Below are 22203 nucleotides of genomic sequence, written 5' to 3' on the forward strand. Positions count from 1 at the left end.
TATAACTGGCACTGAGATTTGAACCTATGCCCTTCAGGTACAAAAGCAACCGCACTAACCACTACACTACTAGCTACATCCATATAGTATCTCTGGTGTGAAGCAAAGCCAGGGAAGTTAGGAAACTAAGTTAATTAGGGGCACATTTTTATTTGGATATTTTTATTTGCTGTTTACATGGTACCCTCTGCACTGACCCTGTTGTACCACACCTCTCCCACCTGTCCCACCCCAGGAGCCACCAGAGCCAGATGTGCAGAGCCTGGGTGACCTGGAGCGCTGCTTCAATCCTGCAGGAGGTGCTGTAGTTACAGAGGCTGCACTGGTTTCATGGCTGGCCTCCCTGCTGCTCTGAGCGCCACACACCCGCCCCCCCTCCCTCACCAGGACCCTAGCGACCAATGCTGCACCTAGCAACTGGCAGGGAACCGCTGCAAACCCCCCAGATGGTTCGAGCAACAGACACTGCGTCAAAACCTGGACCTGCTTTCTCCCTTAGAAAAACTTAATCGACACAACTTTCACGTCCACTGAAAAGAGCGGTTAAATAAATGAAACACAGTGAGTCTAATGCACGTCGGTGTAAATGAGTTTGGGTTTTGTTTGGTCTGAACCCGTGAGGCCAAGAGAGAGGAGAAAAGCACGGGAAAGCAATCTCTGTCGTATATAATTTGCTGCCCAGTGCTAGAAAGATATCTTGTTGCTGTACATGTAGGTCCATGCAGTTAAAATCACGTCCCCCGAGACTTCAGGCTTTCGTTGCCAAGGTGGCATGAACTGGCTAGCGCTGGCATCACCGCAGGGCGGGTCGGCTTGCTCAGGGTACACGCCGGCAGACCACAGAAAGGATTCCTGGTTTCCCACATGGATGGTTGAACTGCGGAGGTTTCAGCGGACAGTAGACACACAAGTCAGCACTGGTTTAAACCCTACCGCAGTGTCTCATTACAACCCCCAGAGCTGCTGCTGCAGCAGGAGCGAACGACCGCTGGCAGTCTGGAAATGACGCAGGATCTCCCAGCCAATACGATCATTGCCTTTTACCATAAAAGTGCTCACGCTGAACGTGGTCCTCTCAGTCTGTCTCCACTGGTCCACTGACCGAACCGATTGAGACGTGCGCGCTGTCCTGTGGGACTGCGCACACCTGGGAGCGATGAGGATGGATGAGGATTTGGAGGATAATCTTGGCGCGCCTTGCACGCACCTGTAAGATGCAGTCTGGAAAGGGTTACTTCTAAGACGTCTCTCAGGTTCCGGTCACATTAAGCGACGACGAGAAAGTGTCGTATAAAACGGTACCGTACGGGAGTAGCATATACCTTTGATTGTCGGCTAAGGCTGTTGAGGAACCCCACAGCAAATGTATACTTTTTAGCCAATAATGGAAACAAAGTAAACCGAATGCCAGTTTTAGCCCAATACCGTATTTTAATAAATCCAGAGATGAGAATAACAACTACGATCTCCCTAAAATCACGTGCATAAGAGAGATCAAATGCTTCACATTGTGCGGGGCCCAGGATTAATTTATGCATCGCTTGTGTACATTTCTGTCCGTGAAATCTGTACCGAAACAGCAAATCTTGGAGTACTTCCATTCCACGGCAACCTTGAAAGATAAAGCTTCTGTCTGATACTTTGGCAGCTAGGACTGAATTCATAAACAAGTCCTATAAATTATTGATTTCAGCATGAAAAAGAGCCCAAGTCCTGATGTGCATATCAATGGTATTTTGATCCTGTGTTCAAGACACTCGGCGCATTTCTTTCAGCACTGGATGGGAAGCCTGCATAGAAACCTGTAACAGAAAGGAATTTATTCCACACCGTGGTGGAGAACTTGAGTTCCATATGCTGCGCTTATAATAACCGTGGTGCTGACACATTGCTTTTTCACCAACAACTTAAATTTTTATTTCTTAACATTGGTCATTTTCTCTGGGTCATTTCCAGTTTGGATTTTTACTCAAGTTTACCGCAGCCTTCTTTCTTTGTTTTGAACTAACAACCTTCAAGTTATAAGACTTGTGTCCTTAACCACTCTGGTGCTTTATGGTCCAGTAGCTGTTATTTTTGCTGGTTAAGACTACATGACAGCTTTCTGAACTGACTTTCCTGCAAACTCTGGGGAGCCGGGGGCTGTAGATCCCCCACAACGGAGCTCATAGTTTAGGCCTTGAAACATCTGTTTTTTATTTATTATGTGCAATGGCAAGGAATTGTCATTTTCCTCATCATAAAACTGCATTTTATGGCCTGGCTTTGCAAAGACCCTGGCGTAAGCAATCTTGTTGTATCTTCATGTCCGCAGAGACGTGACTGTCATCTACACAGCGATGAAGTTCTGCCCCCCCCCCCATATCGTCATTAACCCGACGTTCTCTTATGAACCAAAGGAGTTGTGTCTCAACGCATACAATTTTCAGCTGATACTGGGGGTGAAATACAGAAGGGGATGTGAATTTGAAACGCATGCCATGAAAACCTTGCCATAAAATACTGTCACTGCGGAAAGCAGGACACGAGGAAACTGTAAGCAATTGCTACCATCCTGTCATTTCCCCAAGGAGGGAACAAAAATGCAGGGGGGGGCGGGGGTGCAATGATCATCCCAGCGTGCTGCCACAACCACTCAAATTGTCACCACAGCTGGAATACAGAAATTAGATCTGTGATATTCCATGCAAGCAACAGGGACATAATTGAGGTTCTCTCTGTTCTCGCACAACTTTTATTTTATTTTTACCAGTGCAGGCAACTAAGCCTCAAGAGAGTGTATCCACACAGCCATGATGGATGGAAGTTTTTGAAAAGATTTTTTTTCAGCCAGAGTAAGTCCTGTGATTAGTAGTGTATCTCACAGTGTTCAGTCCCACAGTGTAAGCCTCTCTCTAAGGGTCTGCTGCTCACTGCAAAGTTCTTATTTGTTATTTTCCACGCTGCACAAGGTTTCTTATTGCTCCAGTTCACACAAAAGAAACAATGCAGACGACATGAAAACAAGTTCCTGCATTTTTTCTTACAACTACTGGTCCTGAATTTTAACGCGTCTGATAAACAGAAAAAGCAAAGGGCAGTATGGTTTGTTTTTTTTTTTTTTGGCCAGTTCAGACCAACAATATGCCAAAGTGACAATATGGTGCAGTTGTTACCCGGTCTGTTTACTGCATGATTACCCCCTGGGACTGTACGCACAGATTGTACCTCGATAAACCACTTATTATCACGCAGCAAGGCGACACGAGATGCGCTTCTAGTAATTAAAACAGCAAATCCTTGCGAGGCAGCGGGGTTGGAGCCAAGGAACCACCAAACGATCATCAGTAAACGCCGCGCAGCGCTGCGCTGCGCCGGCTTGAAAGGCCTCGCGCCCGGAAACCACCAATAGCGTCGCGCAGCCTCGTTCTCCCGTTCGTAGCACGCGCGCAGGTACGCGTCGCTCCGTCTCATGCCGGGTCGCGCTGACAGCTGTGCGCGGTCACGAGGCCACGTGGGTTGTCTGGTCGCTCTCGCGGTCGCCGGTAGACGGCGAGGGGCGCGCGCATCCTTCCGAGCGAGCGGGCAAGCGAGAGTGAGAGAGAGAGAGAGAGTGTGCGTGCGCGAGGGCGAGGGACTGAGGGAGAGCCGGCCTCTGGACTGCCGCCTCGGCGAAGGAGGACAACGACATGAGCTCCCGGAAAGGTGAGCAAATCCGTTCGGTGTGTGTCTGTCGGCCGCGGGGGGAGGGTTGTGGTTGTAGTGGAGCTCGCGCAGGAGAGTTCGTGTCTGTGGGAAGCGACGAGCTAACAGGCTAACACTCAGGCTTAGGCTAGCGGTCGGTAGAGGCTTCGGTGGTGTGTTTATCCTCCTCTCCTCTGCTCTCCTGTCCCGCTCCTCTCCTCGGCAGTGATGGCCATCCAGGCCCGGAAGAGGAGGCCCAAGGGGAAGAAGGACAAGGCGGCCCATCCTCGGAGGTGAGTCGGGCGGACGGCCGGCGCCGGCGTCTGTGTCCGCGGGTGCTGCCGGGCGCCCGGAGGAGCGACGCCGGGAGCACAGGGGGCTCTCCCGTGTCTCGCACCGCGACGTGGATGTGCGCGGAGTTGGGCGTTGCTATTGGCAACGTCCCGCAGCCCGTGTGTTTTCGTTTGCGTGTCGTGCGCGCGCCGCTGTGTCGGGAGGCAGGCGGAGCGGTGCGCGCGGCGACAGGAAGGCAGGCGCTGCTCCGCATTCATTGTTCTGCCGCCCTGCCTGCCCTGTGTGTGTGTGTGTGTGTTTTCATGCGACTTGGTGCCCGGAGTGGGTGTGTTTCCTAATTCCTATCCTACCGCGCCGGACCCGGCCAGCAAGCTCTAAGCCTCTCTCTGTCTCACACCGGTTTGCGCGACCCCAGCGCGAGCGACGGAGAGAACCTCTCCGAGCGAGGGGACGTCGTCGTGTGTGTTAAGGGCGGCGCGGGGCGTGCGCGCGAGCCGCGGGGCCCGGAGGGGCAGGGGCTGCGCAGGGGCTGCGCTGCGCTGCGCTGCGCTGCATATGATGGCCGTGGAACGTACTGGAAGGGTCCCTCCGGAGCCTTTCCCGCTAAGGTGCGGTGCCTCGCTCGCGCTGGAGACAGGACACTGACGGGGGGTGTTCTGGAAAGAAGATGTGCGGGCGCCAACGGGTGGCCCAAAAGCTCCTCCTCTCTCTCAGGAGTGTGTTTTAGTGTGCGCGTGAGGCAAACAATCAAGGATAACGTGTGTGGAGCAGCAGGTGGCGCAGCGGTTAGAGCACCGCTTTCGGACTGGGGAGAAGAACCCCACCTCCCGCTTTCCTGTCTTTCGTCGCGGTGCTTAACCCTGAGCCCCTCTCGTAAAAACGACCCTAACCCTACAAATAAGTAACTTAACACTGTGACCGCTACACATAATTAACAAATGTAACCATAGTTGTTGTGAGCGATTTTATAATATTGTCCCCCATGACAGGTTGTTACCCCACTGGTGTGTGTCTGTGTGTGTCGTGCTTTGAATTTGCTGCAGAATTAGGACTTGGACTTTGTTTTCTGAGCTGTCTTCATCATTGCGGTAAAAATAAAAGCTTCTGGAAAGGGAGGAATTGTGTGTTTGTTTCCTTGGGATGCAGAGGGAAAGCAGCCGGTTTCCTTGTGACAGCAGTTTACGTAATAAACTTATGTGTGCGATACGAGCTATGATCGATGACCCTGACCCACCCCCCAAATCAGGTGTTCTCTATTCACAGGCTTGCAGCCCAGTTACTCTGCAGGACAGCAGACCTCAGCAGAAGAGATCAAATGGGGTTGGGGGACAGTTGGAACCTCAGCAGCGTGTCTTTTGGGCCGGATGGGGATGCGGTTGCTTTGACTGGTGGACCGGTACAGTGATGCAGCAGGTAGTGCTGATGCTTCGCAGCTCCTGAGGTGTGTGTGGATGCAAGTTTAATCCCCGCTCGATTTTTGTGAAGTCTGCATGCACTCAGGCGTGTTGGCATCGGTTTCCTCCGGGCGCTCTGGTTTCCTCCCACAGTGCAGACACTTGCACGTAAGAGACTGAATTTCCTATGTTATGAATGTGTGTGTGCGTGTGTGTGATTTCCCTGGTGCCCTGTATGGGGGAGGGGACCATCCTGCTAATGGATGTTGGAGCGGCGGGGGACGCAATTATAAACCGTACATTTTGGCGATTATCTGCTGCACGATTTTGGATTTGCGTTGCATTCCTTGAAGGTGAATGAAAATGAACGTGAAAACACGGTTCCCTCATGACCACAGACGGCGTTCCGACAGCATCGACCGCACCGTTTGTCACCTGTGCTCTCAAATGCAATCGTCATCGACCGCTCTGGTGTTGTTTACTTAGCTAAATGGGGGACTCTCATTACCCTGCCTTTCCCTCTCGCACTGTAATTGCACCACAGAAAGGCAAAAACCACAGATGAGGCAGCCGACCACAGTGATTTATGTAGCCGTGATCCGTGGACCGCATCTGGCACACCCCTCCGCGTTGTTCGCAGGGGACAGGACGGGTGGGTGCTCGGGTTTCCGTTTTCCCCTGAGGGTAGAACTGCTGAAGCGGGGAATCCTGCTCTCCAAACCACTGCTCTCCACTCTTGAGCGGGCACACGAGTGTTTTAGCGCAGAAGGGGAAACGCATGTGGTGCGACGGCGCGTTATGGCTCCCACCGAAGGCCCGCCCACACCGTTGCTGTTGTGTAGACCTCGTGTGCTTTAACTTGCTGTTTCTTCGTCAAGCCTGACAGACAGGTAGACCTTGTTGTTTGTGTGTACCGTGTCTGGGATGGTGTGTGTGTGTGTTTGTGTGTGTGTTGGTGGTGACAGCAGGTGGCTGCCTTTCCCCTACCCCTTCAGCCCACAGACAGCCGTTGCTGCACTCAGATGGCTGTGGGTGGGCTAGGTGTGGTGAGACCCCTGGGGTCCCCCCTACATTACGCCCCTGTTGGCACCTTTTTTCCGTGCAGGAGTGAGGCGGGGGCGCTGGCAGATCGGCAACCCCCACCCCACCCCCCAGCAACAGAGACGGTTGATTGATATTTGATTTATATTGTCGTTACGCCCTGTGCGAAGTATCGATTTTTATTTTTCCATCCGTTGGATTTTAGCACAGTTCAGAGCTCTGGGTGTCGTTTCTCTCCTGGAAACGAACATACGGTTCTGTTCGTTTCAAGCGGTTCTTTAACCGTGGTGGTGGGGGATGGGGTGCTTTTTCACTGCTGTTGGGAGGGAATGTAATGTTTAGAGGCACACAGGCAGGAGCGGTTTCAGCTACTCCCTTTGGATCCAAAGGTTGCGGGTTCAAATCTTGCCTCTGGCTGCCGTACCCCTGACTAAGGTACTAACCCTAAAATTGTTCCAGTGGAAAAAAATGTACCCAACTGTGTACATGTAGGGGGGCGCGGTGGCGCAGCGGGTTTGGCCTGTGTCTGCTCTCTAGTGGGCCTGGGGTTTGAGTCCCGCTTGGGGAGCTTTGCGACAGACTGGTGACGTTGTAAGTTTCCTCGGGGAAAAAAGCATCAGCTACATGAGTAAATGTAAATGTTCTTGGACCGTCACATGACCAGGAAGTCGTTTGCATAGAAAGGCTGCAGCGTGTTGTATTGGTGGACCAAGAAGCCCCCCTGCCCCGAGTTGAGCGGTGTACTCCGGCCCCACGGTACATAGTAGTGTTACTTACGCTTGGCGCAGTGAAAATGGCACCGCTGTAAGGGTGTGTTAAATGTATTGTGCTACAACCAAAAGTGAAATAACAGGCTGAACCGCCTGAGATTGTTTGTTTGCATTCAAACCTTGACGTTCTGCTGCTGCGATACATTTTGTTGTTTGAAGTAACTGTACCCTTGGATCAGATAAAAACAAACACTCTACAGGTGAGACTGCGACGTCATCGTGTAGAGCAACGCCGGCCTGCTTCGTTTAGATCAGATCTCGGTTTTGACTGTGTACTTTTTTTGATGTTTCTTTTATGTTTCTTTTTTTAATGTTCTCTCATACCAGCTGTTTTTTTCTTTCTTTCTTTCTTTCTCCAGGCTCAAAAAGAGACAATGGCTTTATGTCTGTTTTAATGCTTCGACAAGGACCGTGGTTTTCAGCTTAGGGCCCTTGTGTCGCCCTTGTTTATGAGCCGTTCTGAACAGGGTGGGTATTGTAAGGGCGCTACACTCATGACAACGGGGTCACAGTGCCCACAGACGCACGGTTTAAAGTACGCTGCGTTGGCCAGCACTCAGAACGCAGCTGCAGGGGGTCCGGTACTACGGTGCTCTTCTGTGTCAAGGCGTGCGCGTAGACCGGGTCCAGCGCCGGTCGTCGATCCTCAGACCGCCGGTCTGTCACGTGCTTCTTATTCTTGCACCTGAGGGCAGCCAGGGCAGAGGTTTGAGTTCTGTCCCGTGGTGTTAGCGCGGCCCCTACGAGGCCGACTTCCCATCATGCTTTGGGGTGTCACGTGAGCTGTCCCTCTCTGCTTTCCTGCCTGGTTGTCTTTTATCAGACAATAAAGGTGGACATCTGTTCAGAGCCAAAGCAAGTTGTTGGAAAACTTGAATGCCTATATAATGAATTTTTAATCACTTTCATCGTTCTATTAATTTTAAGTTCAGCTGTGGAATTGAGTTGCAGCTGTACCTTTGTTGACCTCTTTCGCTTTCCTTCACTCTCTCTCCTCCAGCGAGAAGTTGCAGGATTCTCCGCTCCGTTCTTTGTGTTAAGACGACGTTCTCGCGTTAGTAGTACGGACTTTTCCTCCAGCAGGTACAGGGGCCAGTGTCACCGTAGTACATCGGAACGATTTCACAATGGAGCTCCGAACGAGAAGAGGTTGGACCACGGAAGGATGGAATCACGACTGAGAAAAGTACAGCTAAAGGTGTGAGGGAGGAGATCGTGTGGGGTTGTCTAGGTCAAACGGGGGGGGGGCCTCACTGTATCTGAGGAATGAGGTTTTTTTTGAAAGGGAGCACAGAACCTCCCCCCCGTGCCTCCTTCAGCACAGTGTCAAATGATAGGAGTAGGAGTGGCCAAACAGATGTTTCAGAGCACCGATGTCGGCACACACCGGTTGCCTTGAGCGTGTCCACTTACGTACGTCTGGTTCTCTAGTGCGTGCGTTAATGTCAGTTACACTGAAAACAGCTGTTTCTGTAACAGTTTGCACACGATGAACACTGGGATTAAAGTCTGAAATGTAACACGCTGTTCCTGGTTTGTACCAGTGTTTCTGCACCGCTGATGGGCGTTCTGGTGTTCTTGGGCTTTGGCACAGGTTTAAGGTCTTGATCCATTTTACAAAATAGTCCACATGTTTGGGCAGGTCAACTTTGACACTCTTCTTTCTCAACGGTTACATTCTTTGGAGTCAGTATCCCCCCTTCCCCCCCATGTAATTTTTGTTTATCTCGTTTTTTTTTTTTTTATTATTATCTTGCACATCATGGGTCACATTATGTAATCTGCAAATTGTGTGTGTCTGACTCCTGCAGCATCCTGTTCAGCGTCCGGCTTGTGTTTGGCACCACCTGGATCCCACACAACCTGGGCTTTGCGCTGCCCCTTTCTCTCTGGGCTCTGTGTGTGTGTGTGTGTGTGTGTGTGTGTGTGTGTGTGTGTGTGTTTGTGTTTGTCTTGTACGCTTTGGGAAGAGCTGCAAATAGAAGAAGCCTGAAGAGTATTTCTGTGTTAGAACAAGAAAATTCTCTGTACGGTGTTGGCGGCCGCCTTGTGCGATTACGGTGAGCCTCCTCAGGGTGCCTGACAAGCTTGGTGTGTGTTGCACGCCCTGGTTTGACCCTGATGGATTGGACTTTGAAGGCCACGCCCCCCCCGTAGGACTCCCACAAAAGAGCTCGTGTTTGTCCTCCAGATGCGGGTGCAAACAGCTGGGGAGTATCATTCAGAGCTTCGTCGGATAGATCCGCTGCCGCTTGCCCTCTAAACTTGGACCGGAACCCGGGTGCAGGCGTGTCTCATTTACAGCCCAGCTCGGCTCGCGGTTCCGTTCCTTGATCATGCTGAGTGCTGAGATTGATGCCACCTTGTGCCTCGGGCATGATTGTTCCGCAAACACGCTTTCGACCACGAGGTGTGTAACCCGCCCACCTTGGCGCACGTCGACGGTGCGTTGGCACCGTCTCGTATTTCCACTGCTGTCGTACACCTGTTTCCACTGAAGCGGCTGTGTCGGCATTACTTTTGCCCTCCTGGATTCACGCTGTCGGACGTGCGTTTGCCTGCCACACATCTGGGCAAAAACCGAAGGTGTTTGCCTTATACAATGGTAAACAGCTGTACATGGGTCAACCTGACGCCTGGAGCTCAGCGCTAATCCGGCTCCGTCCTTCACCTACTGATCTTAATCCCCCCCGTGTGCTGAAAGCCTATCGATATGCCGGTGTGCGTACCACAGCGCCGTCCTGGAGCTAACTGGTGTACTTTACTGTGCTGCGGCTAACAGTAACACCGTCACTTCTGCAGTCACTGTCTCGCTGCCACTTTGGGTCATTCTCACCATGATTTCCAGGAATAACACCGTGGCCTTGGAGCTGCCGGAAGTGCAACTGGAAACGTACGCTGGTGGCACCATGACGTGTGGATTAGTCTTATCGTCGCTTTGCACGCTCTTGGTCTGCTGCTAATCCGGTACGCGTTGCCGCGTTGGGCTACGAACAGTGTGAGTGAAGTGAACCATCTGCAGTGTTTATCATGCTGGCGCTACTCCAGCCAGCATGTACAAGTGTAACAGGATTTAGATTTAGGATTGAGCTGGTGGCGTTCATATTTTACATGTGAATCGTGTGTACACAGGGGCTGGAGATTATCGGTGGCTACACACTGAGCAGGTGTGTATTCTGCTGTGCTGGCAGACAGATGTGCGTTCTAACTGATGTGCAACGTGGAGGAGCGGCAGTCTCCAGTTTGCATGGCTCACACCTTACCTTACAAGGCCCTGCCGACACACTCGGCGCTCACACTCGGGACCCGGCGCAGTGCATGGTGTGGTCTTGTGGTCACCCGGCTGTTTGAAATATTTGTCCAGCTCTGCTACTGACGCGTGCGTGCGTGTGCAAGCGGTGCAGTGTCGCCAGTCTGTAATGAGGCCATGCAGGTAACAGGCCGCTGCGGTTGTGATGCCTGTCCAGTTGTGTGTGTGTGTGGTTCCTCTCCTCTGCTGCTTCTTTACCTTCTCACCCCTCCCAGTTCTGCTCCGCACACCCCCGGCCCCGTCTCTCTCACATGTACAGTGCGCTCAGTCGCTGCAGCATCAGCACTGCTGTGCCTCTCTCTCTCGATCGCTCTCTTGCTCTCGCTCCCCTTTTTCTCTCTTTTGCTCTCGCCCCCCTTTCTCTCCCCCGCTTCTCTCCCTTTCCCCCACGCTCTACAGAGGTGTTGTCGCTCTGAAAGTTCTCGGTCGATGTCGGTCTGCTAACGTGTGTCCAGGCCCCTCCTCTGACCCATGTCCGTCAGCTCCACGACCGACTCTTTTCAACTTTTTTGGCGTGAGGACTCCAGCAGGGCCGACCCCCACCCTCTTCCCACACACACAGACAGCTCATGGCGTTCACTCGGATGTGTCGGAGGGCTTCGGAGCTGCTACACCTGCCACGCTGCGCAGCCAGGTATGCCACCGGGGAGCGGGGTGTCAGGTGGAACAGCAATCGTGTTGTCAGCTTGTGCTGCTTTACAGGTTCCTTCCGCGTTCATTTTCGACTTTTGCCCGACTCTTGACGTGTGCCGTTGGGTCGTCTTTTTGCGCATCCTTAGTAGCGCCTCCTGCTGGCAGGTCGGCCCCAGTTCTTCGCCCCGTTATTCCTCTGGTTTGCCTTTCGTTTCCCAGCGCGATGTATGTCGTACCCGAGTTTTTGTTCCTTGGTTTCCTTGCAACTCTGTGTCTCGTGCCACCTCTCGCGTTGTCTGTCCATCCGTGGAGGTGCCATGTTTTACTGCGGTGCGTCGGCTGCCCAAGCCCAACTCTCTCTGTGGCATTCAGCAGGAAAGTGTCCTCGTGGTGGTGTGTTTCCAAGAGCTGGAGGGGCATTTAACAGGGCCGTGGCTGGTCAGAGCGGTCGGATGACGCTCACATTCGTGGCAAATTCTCTCTGGGGGTCATGCAGGTGGTCCGTTCTCCTGCGGCGGCTGGTGCCGAACAGATGCGGTGTCGCCCAACGCAGACTGGTCTTGGCACCGTGGTACGCGGTCGTGGGGCGGTCTCTTAGTGGTTGTGTAAATCGCGGAACACCTTCAGCTGCAGCGCTCGGGCCTTTCGGTTTGAAGGGTGTTGTGGGCGACCGAAGAGGGCGGTCATTGTGAGCTGGAGGAGGAGCTGTGAGGTCAGCGGGTTTTACTATTCAAAAGAGGAACAGTGCGAACTTGTGTGGTCACCATCTGGGCAGGAGGGGAGTGGAGCGCTAGGGGACGCAAGGGTGGGAGGACAATGCAGGGTTGCAGGGTCTTGGCTCCATCGGTGAGCCACTTGGAGCACTGCTCCCTTATGGGAGGGGCAAGGCTGGAGTTGAGAGTACCCCACCTATTGGCCACTTGGTGAGTTGCTGGCGAATGCTGCTCCTCAGGTTTTTTTTTTTTTTTGCGTTTAGCACCTAAAACATCTTTTTTAGAAAGAGAACACAGTTGAATTACTTCATTTCTCGGGTAGGTCAATAACCATTTCAATACACATTATTGTGGGTCATCCCATAAGCAGTGGACCCCCTCCCTCAGCTACAATCGCACCCAATGATTCCGGGATAGGCTCCGGCTCACCATGACCCTGCTCAGGACAAGCGGTTATCGAACTTGGACAGTTGGGTGGATAACACAATGTAACTAATTTTATTACCTCTTTTTTTTTTTTTCCCCATTTTCCATTGTTTTTGTTAGATTAAGCACACTTTCGACATTAGTTCATACTATGTGTCTTAATATTAGTTCGTACTATATGTTTTTACAAAAATATTTTTTAAATTGAGGGGGCGCGGTGGCACAGTGGGTTGGACTGGGTCCTGCTCTTCAGTGGGTCTGCGGTTCGAGTCCCGCTTGGGGTGCCTTGCGACGGACTGGCGTCCCGTCCTGGGTGTGTCCCCTCCCCATCCGGCCTCACGCCCTCTGTTGCCGGGTAGGCTCCGGTTCCCCGCGACCCCGTATGGGGCGAGCGGTTCAGAAACTCTGTGTGTGTGTGTGTGTGTGTGTGTGTGTGTGTGTGTGTGTGTTCTTTAAATTACCAAATTTTGGCGCCGAGTTCCCAGCACTGAAGATTCCAGTACCTTTTAGGATCCGGTGTTTTCTAGAATGTTCTGGTGCCCGCTAGAATCTTCCAGTGGCTGTAAAGTACCAAACTAAAAGTCACACTCTAGAAGAACTAGTGGCTTTTTTGTAATCGGTAAACTGTAACCAATCATAATCGATGTAAAAATTGACATAAGACAAATGTAGTTACGTTGCATAACCGGGGACACTTTTTGACTTTCTCCATGAAATGTGTGTTGTTGAAATCAATAAATGGCAGGGATTATAGCTGCCTAGACTGTCCAGCAGGATTCGCCGACGGCGTGGGACTTCAGCCCATTCCCTTGGTGCTTCACATTCTGCATGGCCAGCGATGTGTTTTACATCATTAAAAGCGAAATGGGAAAGAGGGATGTGCCGACAGTTCACACCTGCGAAGTTGCTTATGGGTTGTGCACAAAAGTTTATATTTACATTTATTTGATGCTTTTTCCAGAGCTACTAACAATTATTCACCCATTTATGCAGCTGGGTAGTTTTACTGGGTACTACAGCTGGAGGTGGGATTCGAACCTGTGACCTTTGGGGCTAATGGCAGCAGGTCTAACAGCTACACTACCAGCAGTCTGACAGTCATTCCGCTGAATGATCAATAAAGTGTGTTGGGTTGCGTTGATGTGTTCAGAAGGTTAATGTGCAACTTCATTGTTGCAGATCCATGTGTATCCAGTCCATATGGTTCCGAATCCTTTCTCCAGCATTTGTACCCTTGAGCAAAGTACTTACCCTAAATTACTCCAGTTAAACTAACCAGCTGTATAAATGGGTAAATAAACGTAAGTAGCTTAACATTGTAAGCCACTTCGGAGAAAAGTGTCAGATAAATGAATAGATGTAAACTGAATGTAGTGAGTCTGGACATGTGTACCTGGGGGGTGCTGTGGTTTTAGCCATGAGTGTGATATTTTATGTGAATTGTATGAGGAAGGTCTAAGCTGTTTACTTTCCGAAACCAGTCGCACGCAGACAGGTTTGGCAACTCCTTCCGCACACGCATACACAAACACGTACACACACACGTACATAGAGGTCTTCGCGCACAAAAGCTGAAGGAGGAGTGTGTTTCGCTCCAGTTCTGCGGAATCAGTGTTTCCATCATTGCGGCCCTCGCCCTCACCGAGGCGCTGATGGATCTGAAGAGGAACAGAGCCTTCATTAATATTAAATTGCCATTCTCCCCCGTCGGGATCCAGCATTCGCTTCGCGGTCTCTCTCAAACATCGTCTCATGCAGCGTCGCGTACAGACACGCACACGAGATGTGCGCGATCGCAGCGCCGCAGGTCAGTATTCCATTGCGTCTAAAAACACCCCTTGCTTTGTCCCATAACTGCAGTGCTTCGGGAGGATGGAGCAGATGACACACTGGCCCTGCGTCATGAATCCCTGTCCTGTATACAGTGCTGTGAAAAGGTATTTGACTGTGATTGTCCCTTTAGTTACGCTGACATTGACATCTTTTCATTTTGCAGATGCTTCTCTCAAGAGCGATGTACATCTCCAGGAAAAAATCCAAAGAGTGTATTACCTCTTGTTTGTAATTGTTTTTATTTATCTAGGGTGTGATTGGGATACTTTCCCAAAGTGCCAGTTGGTGTTGGATTACTGTGTTCACTACAGTAATGAAGTAAGTGCAACAGTGTATTTGCTCCCCCTGATCCTTCAGTTTTTGGTTGAGCACCTGAAACATTACGTCCAAATTTTTTGATAATAGAGAATATGGGGAAGGGGCGAAGGGGGCACTGCACCCACACACACACACACATGCACTCACACTCTTAACAGTATGCAGCACATCACTAATTTTCCCTGTAAATTCACCCTGCCTGCTCAGTCAGAGAAGGTGGGAGTCGGAAAGGACAAGGCAGCGCAGCAGTGGGATGTTGGAGGAGACGCAGGCCTTGCGGTCCGTTGTAGACCCTGAGGGGCGATGCGGGGTGAGACCCGAAGATCCTGGTCCAGAGATCCTTTTCTTTTTTTGAAGAAGAGGGGGTGTCACTGGCATTGCTTCCCATATTTCCTGTAGGGGTGTCTTACTGGGACTGTACTACCTCTTCGCTGCAGGGGGCGCTCTCTTACACTATTTCTCTGTTAAGTAACTTAGGCCCTATTCTTGAATCACATTGTTGTGATTGTCTGCCTTCTCAGTCCTGCCCTGGGTCGGGAAGGTAATCTGATGTGTCATACCCTCTGGTGTGTGTGTGTGTGTGTGTGTGTGTGTGTGTGTGTGTGTGTGTCTTGCAAGGTGGGATTGATGCGTGCCTTTGTTGGGTCGTGGCCCTAGTGATTCCGTTGGTGCCAGTACAGCTGTTGTGAAGACGACCCGAGGCTTCGTCATACGAGAAAGACCCTGAATCCGGTGGGGGGGGTTTGCACTGTCCCTGTGTGCGTGTGTGTGTGTGTGTGTGTGTATACACGTGCGCTTGGATTTGTTGGCCTGTTCCGTCTTTGTGATCAATACAAATGCGTGTGGGTTGAATCAGTTATCAGGGAGAGGGGCGGCCTTGGGGGGGATTATAAGCCCCCCCACGGATGCTGAGGCCCTAGTGGGCAGGCCACAAAGGGCAGCGGGCGAACGCCCCCGCGGTGTCACCCCTCCCTCATCGAAAATGGAGGAAAAGCTGACAAGATGAACAGGAGCAAGATGAAGGGGGGGGGGGGGGGGGGGTCTGTGAGCCGTTGCCCCGAGAGACAGGATGTGGTGACGAGGGAGGGCGGGCACCACTTTTTCTGTGCATGTGCTGAAGGGGTGGGGTTGGGGAGGGCTTGAGAGGTTTCAGTTTCTTATTTTGTTGATGGCTCCTCCCCCCCCCTCTGAACGAGCGCTGCCTTTTCCCCGCACCGCAGACAGGCAGCGGTTTTGTCCTGTGAGCTCACAGCGCCGTTGTTGTGCAGTCACAGACGGCCTGTTGGAGTGAGCGAGCGAGCGAGAGAGAGAGAAAAAAAAGAGGGAGGGGAGACGGACAGAGCGATCGTCTGTGTTTCATCGCTGCTCGGAAATCGGCAGCCGGGCGGCGTGAGAGAAAGCGACGGTGAGAGCAGAGCGCAAAGGAAAGGAATTTTTGGAATTTCTAAATTTTGGAAGGAAGGAAGGATTAGGTGGGGCGTCTCACGTGTCCCAGCCTCTCTCACACAGCGAGATTTATTCTGAAAGCAGTTTCCTCCGATCCCCCCCCAACTTGCTGTGCTGTGCCCCATCCTCTCCTTTCTGAGCTCCGGAGAGGACAGAGGGCAGGCGGCAGCCCCCCCAACACCCCCCCTCGCACACACTCGGCACGCAGAGGGAGAGAGCGAGCGCTTGCCAACGTTGCCGTGTCCCGCTGGCGTCTTCGTCGCTCCGCCGAGAGCGGGAGGACAGCCCCCCTCCGGCGGCGCTCATGTCCACGAACTCGGAGAAATCCCCATCGTCTGAAAGGTAACGTAACGCAGCGTGTCTGCGTCTGCCTGCCGTTTTTCTCTGCCTTGCTGCACCGTCTAGCCCCCCCCCCCCCCCGAGCCCCCCTACTCCCCCCCCAACCACTGCAGTCCATGCATGTGTGTCTCCCGCTTGGCGTTTTTAGAAGGATCTGTTTGCTTGTTCGTTCATGGGATGCTTGACGTGACGGAGCAGCGGAATATGCGGAGAGGGACATACTACGTGCTGCACTGGAACGCAGTGCCCGAGTGTTAGCGCGCATCCTACACGGTCCCTTTGAAGGAGCTCTGGTGGACAGAACCGGGAATCGACCGCCAGATGTTGTGACCTGGAACTCTGTCTTGCCGGTGCTCGTCCGTCGCCTGGCGCTCGCAGTGCAGGGTGACTCACAGCTTCATGCTGGCCGTGTGCCTGCTGCGAATGGGTAGAGCAGCGAGGAAGCCTGGCATTTGGGAGCATGTAGGTCACCCTCGGGGTACAGGGTGAGCGGACTGTATGTGCAGGGACACTTTACGGGGACGGACCAGACTGTAGGTACAGGGACAGTGTATACAGGGAGACTGCACTGTAGGTACAAGGGAAAGCTTTACAGGAACGGAGCAGTCTGTAGGTACAGGGGGACGTTTTACGGGGACGGACTAGTCTATAGGTACAGGGGGACTTTACGGGGGCAGACCAGACTGTGGATTCAGGGGTACTTGCAGGAATGGACCAATCTGTAGGTCCAGGGGGACAGTTTATGGGGACGGACCCAGAATCTCAGCACTTGCCATATGGTATGGATGCCTGTTGACTGAGCAGTGTCCCCCCCCCGGAGACCCCAGTCGTGTTCAGAGTACAAGACTCCAAGGCTGCAGGTGCTAGTTGCTCAGAAACCTTTTTTTTTTTTTTTTTTTATTTAAAAAAAAAATAAACATAAATGTGGTAAATGATTGTGTCCACATGTCATTCGCTCACCCTCGTGGCTTTACACTGGTAATACTCATGTTTTACCTGCAGTTACCTTGTGGAGTGAATTTCTCACACAGCAGACCACTGGCCCACAGCTCCGCGCATCACATGTCATACATGCGGACGTATAGTCATTTTTACCTCGCAATTACTGTGGTATTGGCCCGTGTGCTGAGTGCGTGTTTCGGCCTGAATGGCGCTGCGCCGTGCCCCGCAGGTGAGCCCAAATGACTCACCGTGTTTTTATTGCGATTACCCTGCCAATCCGATGGGGAGCCGGGGGGGTCACCCAGTGCCTCCTCCCAATCCGGAGCCCATCCTCCAGCCCCCTGTGGATGGGATGGCGATGGAGGAGTGTGGCAGAGCGAGGGAGGCGGGGTTTGTATCACGCTGGGTCTCCAAGTGGAAGACGGTGCCGAGAAGCGAAATCAGGAAGCCGTCTTGTGATGAGGGGCGGCGAGGCGGTAGCTTACCGGGCCTGGTGGGGGCTATGGATTCTCCACCCGTCCCCCATCTCCGCTCTCTTTGGTTGCATGCGCCAATAGGAAATAACGGATTGGCACGCAGGTCTGAGGTGCTGGAGAAGCGTCCCATCATTCTTGGACCACATTTCTCCATTCCGTTCCAACCGTGAAGCAGACAGGACTGGACGTCGTGCAGTGGCGCGTAATTCAACCTTGGTTGCGCGGTATTGCTGGGGGTAACTTTACCCTCCTGCCAGCTAACTTCCACTCTGTGGGGGGAGGGGGGGTCTCACCAGGTGGGTGTCGGGTAGCAGGTGTCACGGTAAACTGTCTGGAATGGTCGCCATTTCTGAACACGGTTCGTTGCATTTGTACTTGTTCGTCTGGTCGACCCACTCTGCCTGATCTTGACCTCCGCTGGTATATGACTTCCGCCGCGGGGTCTCCCATCTCTGGGCTTGAGGTTTGGGGGGCAAGAATACCCTACCTCCCACACCACCGCTTGTTGGTCCAAATGGGTCTTGAGGTTTTCGAAGGGTGAGCGGAACCATGGACACGGTATACACGGTACACCTCTCCCACTCACCGCTAGCATCCGTTTCTATCTGGGTTGTCTCAGCGTGAACTGCATTTCATGTGGGTGCTGATTTTGACGTTTAATTTGCAGCAGACCTCTCGTGTTTGCAGTCGTGTTGTTCTTAAGATGGACTGCCGTCGTGGAGGCGACCGTGTGACACCGAGGAACGCAGGGACTCGTTGTCGGGGTTGTGGGAATGAGAGGGTGGGAACCAGCCGGGCTTGATGGTTGTCTTGGGAAGCAGCTGGGTGAGGGGGCGGCTGGAAGAGACTTTGCCCCCCCCCCCCCCCCACCGCCAAACGAGTCTCCTCGGCCTAATTTTAGGAAGGCGGCTGGCAGCGTGAGGTTCGAGCCGCTCGTTAGAGACGTATTCTGCTTTGAAAAATCCAGGAACGATGACAGTGTTTTTGCAGCACTGACTTAAATTGTCTGTCCCCAGCGACGTGTGTTCGAGGCCCAGTGGAGTGTGACTCTGCGGCGGACTCCCCAGCACTACAACAAGCATCAGTTCTGTTGAGCACCCGTCTGTTTCGTTACCATGAAAATGCAGTCATTGACATAGCTGACTGTGATTCTGACACGCGTCCTCGACGTATGTTTTTGTTTTCGTGTGTGTGTGTGTGTGTGTCTGTGTGTGCGCGCACCGCATCTGTCCAAGGGGAGGGGCTGTGAGGTGACACCCAGGTGTCAGGGCACCATGTGTCCCGGGAGAGAATTTGGCGACACAGCCCAGTCCAGTTAGAGGGGGGAGTGTGCGAGAGCCTCTTCTCCAGGTTCCTTAGTCGCTCGCACCCATGCATCGCAGCCTGCCCCGCTCGCAGAAGGCACTGGGACTCGCACTGAGCGCGCTCAGACTCCAGCGACACAGGGAGCTCAGGCGTCAGTACAGCAGGTACAGGGGGGCCCGGGGGGCACTGGGGAGCGGTGGGGGTGGTCTGCACAGGAACGCGGCGGCGCCTCTTCGAACATCAACACACATGTGTTAACACCTTTGTCGGGACTGGGGAAACACGAGATGGCAGAGCGTGAAATGTGCGTGGTGGTGTGTTGACTGCGGTGTGTGTGTGTCTAAGTGGGCCAGTGTGTGCTGCGAGGGTAAGGCAGTGCGAGCCTATCAATAGCAGTGTGTAAATTTGCGAGTGTATGCCGTTTCCACCAGCTGCCGGTCACAAGCTTTATCCTGGGTGAGGAGTGTGATTTCTTGTGTGGCCGCAGGCTGGTTTGTGTGTGTGTTTGTACAGATCTGTGCAATGCAACAAGTGAACGCGGTGTGTGTGTGTGCGCACATGGTTCTGAGGTGCAAATGGTGAATATGATTTGCATGTTTGAAGTGCAACTCGCAAAGTCGTGGATTGGGTGTGTGTGTGTGTGTGTGTGTGTGTGTGTGTGTGTGTGCGCGTGTGTGCGTGCGTGCGCGCGGCCGATTGTATGAAAATGAGGCGGGCACCGGGTCCGGGTATGTGTGGGTAGCGCACAGTGATGTCAGAGAACTGAAATAGCAGCGAGATCTCACCTCTCCACGCAGGCGAACCCGGGAAGAGGAGAGTGAGTCAGCAGCCATGCTGGGAGGGGTACGGTGGGGGGTGGGGGGTGCCACCAAGGGAGGAAGGTGACGTTTGTTGGTTTGGCCGCATGACCGCAACACACATGCACATACACACAGACGCATGGTCCCAGATTGCGTGAACCTTGTGTTTGACCGCGGTGCGGCGGCTGGCTGACGGCCCTTTACGCACCACCGTCCCGAACCCAGTGTGAACGAGAGGCAGAACTGCGGCCTGAAACGAGTCCCGACCGAAAGTCTACCGCGAGTCCAGTACAGAAAGAGTTTGCGTAGGTAGACAGGTAGGTGGCGTGGGAGAGCATCTGAAAACGCATGCTGAGTAATGTGTCCTACGCGAGCGGCCCGGCTACCAAGGCCATTAAGCTCTTCTCAGACCCTCGACCCCACAGGCCTACGCTTGACGTGCGCCTCACACACACACGTCCGTGACGCCAGCTCTCATACCTTAAAAAGGCTCTTTCTGTTCTGCGCAGCGCGATGCTCAACACGCAACTGTGTTGTTCCTTGTTTTTTTTTTTTTTTTTCTTCTTCTTCTCTTCCCACTTCCTGAATTAGAACAGAGGCCTTGGGGGGGCGTGTGTGTGTGTGTGTGTGTGTGTGTGTGTGTGTGTGTGTGCCTCTCGGTGTTCTCATACACCACTCACTCTGGCTACGAAGTCATTTACAGAGCCATGTACGTGTGTCTGCTGCTTCCATCCTCACTCCCTGCTCAGCTCTGCAGAAACGGGGTTCGCTCTTCATTGTCACGGAAACGTGGAACTTTACCTCCCATGTAAATATTAAAGTGCTTTACATCGTTTTCATTATGGTCAACTTCATCTGGGGGCTGCTGGTTCTGTAGTGGTTAGTGCTGCTGCCTTTGGATCCAGAGATCGTAGGTTCCAATCCCACCTCCAGTTGTAGTATTCTTGAGCAAGGTACTTACCCTGAATTACTCCAGTAAAATTACCCAACTGTATAAATGGGTAAGTAACTAAGTAGTGTAGGTCGATAAAGGGAAAAGCGTCAGATGAATAAATAAATGTGAAAATCACTGTGAATATAATTTCCTACATTAATATCCAGTCACTTGCTTATTAGTGTGATCATATTTCTGTCGTTATTATAGCTGTGTGTGTCTGTTCACGAGTGTTCAGTGTGACATTATTTGCAGGGGATGCTATTTGGTGTGTGTGTGTCTGTATTGGGTAGCCAGCAGTGACAGTGTGATACACACAGCACATACTAGACTCCGCAGGCAGGGAGAGGAAGGGGAATGTTGGGCTTGTGTGTCGAATGCCAACAAAGGGTGTGTGTGTTGGGTGGGGTGGGGTGGTTGGGGGCAGCCTATCACTTTCCCCACTTGCGTGCTCACACTCGCCACCATATTGTGTGTGTGTGTGTGTGTGTGTGTTTCACACCTGTAAATGTGATCTGATGTTTAGGTGGAGCAGCCAGAGTCACGTTTGAGGAGTACAGGTGCGGTTCAAAGGAAATGCTGCTGCTGTAGCAGAGTCAGCACAGCAGCAGCCAAAGGGGAAGTGAGTAAATTCATGGGAAGGGTGAGATTTTACCGCAGCGCCCAGCTAGAGGTCTGGTCCCAATCTGTCCGCCCGCGAGGTGCGCTCACGTTCCCGCTGCTGCCCAACACACTTGAACTGGACTGTGAGGGGGTTTCATTCCAAAGGCATTGTGGGAACTGCGGTGGAGTCTTTCTGTTTTTCAGGAAGCCCGCTTCTCATGTTCTCTGCGGGAGAAAGGCGACCGTACCCTTCCGCTCATCTACCTGGAAGGCCGCTGAAATTTGGGAACGTGTTGCTCAGGTCTCCGAGATGAGTCCAGGCCCCGTGCGTGTGTTTCCAGCGCGGCACGCACATACCAAGCGAGCGCGGCCTCTTTAGCTGAGAGCCGTCGCATTACTTTAGTCTCCCTGCTTCTGGGTGTCGCCACAGTGTCGGTACGGCTCGGAAACGGCCCGTGGCACATGGCGGATGACGACGGCAGAGCTTGTCCGTGGGGGGTCGGAGTGAGCGGAGGACCTGCACCGCTCTTCTGACAGCTACTGTTTAAATGGCTGTATCCATGGAGACTTTACATTTTTTTTTGCAGTCGTGCTTTCTTACACAGGAAATATGTAGTTACTTAGTGTATAGGCGTGTGTGTGTGTGTATACACAAAGTGTTTATATACAGTATACTTAATGTATATGTGCATTTACATATATGTATATTTACAGTGCTGCTTGAAAGTATGCAAAGCCATTGTGTCCCTTAGTTTTACCATGAAATGGGTATTCACTGAGAAGCAGCGTTTCTCATGTGACATAATAGGTGTGTAATGACCAATTTCATATTTTGTTTTAGAGGAAATCGTGTGTGTAGTAGAAACACGCAAGTAGTACAGGTGTAAAAATGAGTAAAGCATAGTTACATATTCATTTAATATGTTTCTTTTAAGATTTAGCATTTAGGTGGGGGGGGTTCAT

The 22203-nt window shown here is 52.3% G+C and overlaps 2 protein-coding genes across 8 annotated transcripts in view; both read left to right on the forward strand.

Annotated features, from left to right (window-relative positions):
• Window positions 1–510, forward strand: part of cfap54 (cilia and flagella associated 54) — a 28692-nt gene extending 28182 nt beyond the window's left edge. Inside the window, 1 exon segment of the mRNA XM_029259730.1 lies at window positions 236–510. Within this exon segment, the coding sequence (XP_029115563.1) occupies window positions 236–355 (120 nt within the window). The 3' untranslated portion in view covers window positions 356–510.
• A 2998-nt stretch (window positions 511–3508) lies between these two features.
• Window positions 3509–22203, forward strand: part of LOC108931551 (SRSF protein kinase 2-like) — a 30996-nt gene continuing 12301 nt past the window's right edge. For 2 of the 7 annotated variants that reach the window (XM_029246398.1, XM_029246396.1), the window contains exons 1-2: window positions 3510–3684; window positions 3890–3956. In XM_029246398.1, the coding sequence (XP_029102231.1) occupies window positions 3669–3684; window positions 3890–3956 (83 nt within the window). In that variant the 5' untranslated portion in view covers window positions 3510–3668. Of the gene's footprint in view, window positions 3685–3889; window positions 3957–13708; window positions 14182–15514; window positions 16184–22203 lie in introns of those variants that run through there. The other 5 variants (XM_029246406.1, XM_029246405.1, XM_029246384.1 and 2 more) reach the window with 4 other exon arrangements.

Source organism: Scleropages formosus, chromosome 2, assembly GCF_900964775.1.
Source record: "Scleropages formosus chromosome 2, fSclFor1.1, whole genome shotgun sequence".
NCBI lineage: Eukaryota > Metazoa > Chordata > Actinopteri > Osteoglossiformes > Osteoglossidae > Scleropages > Scleropages formosus.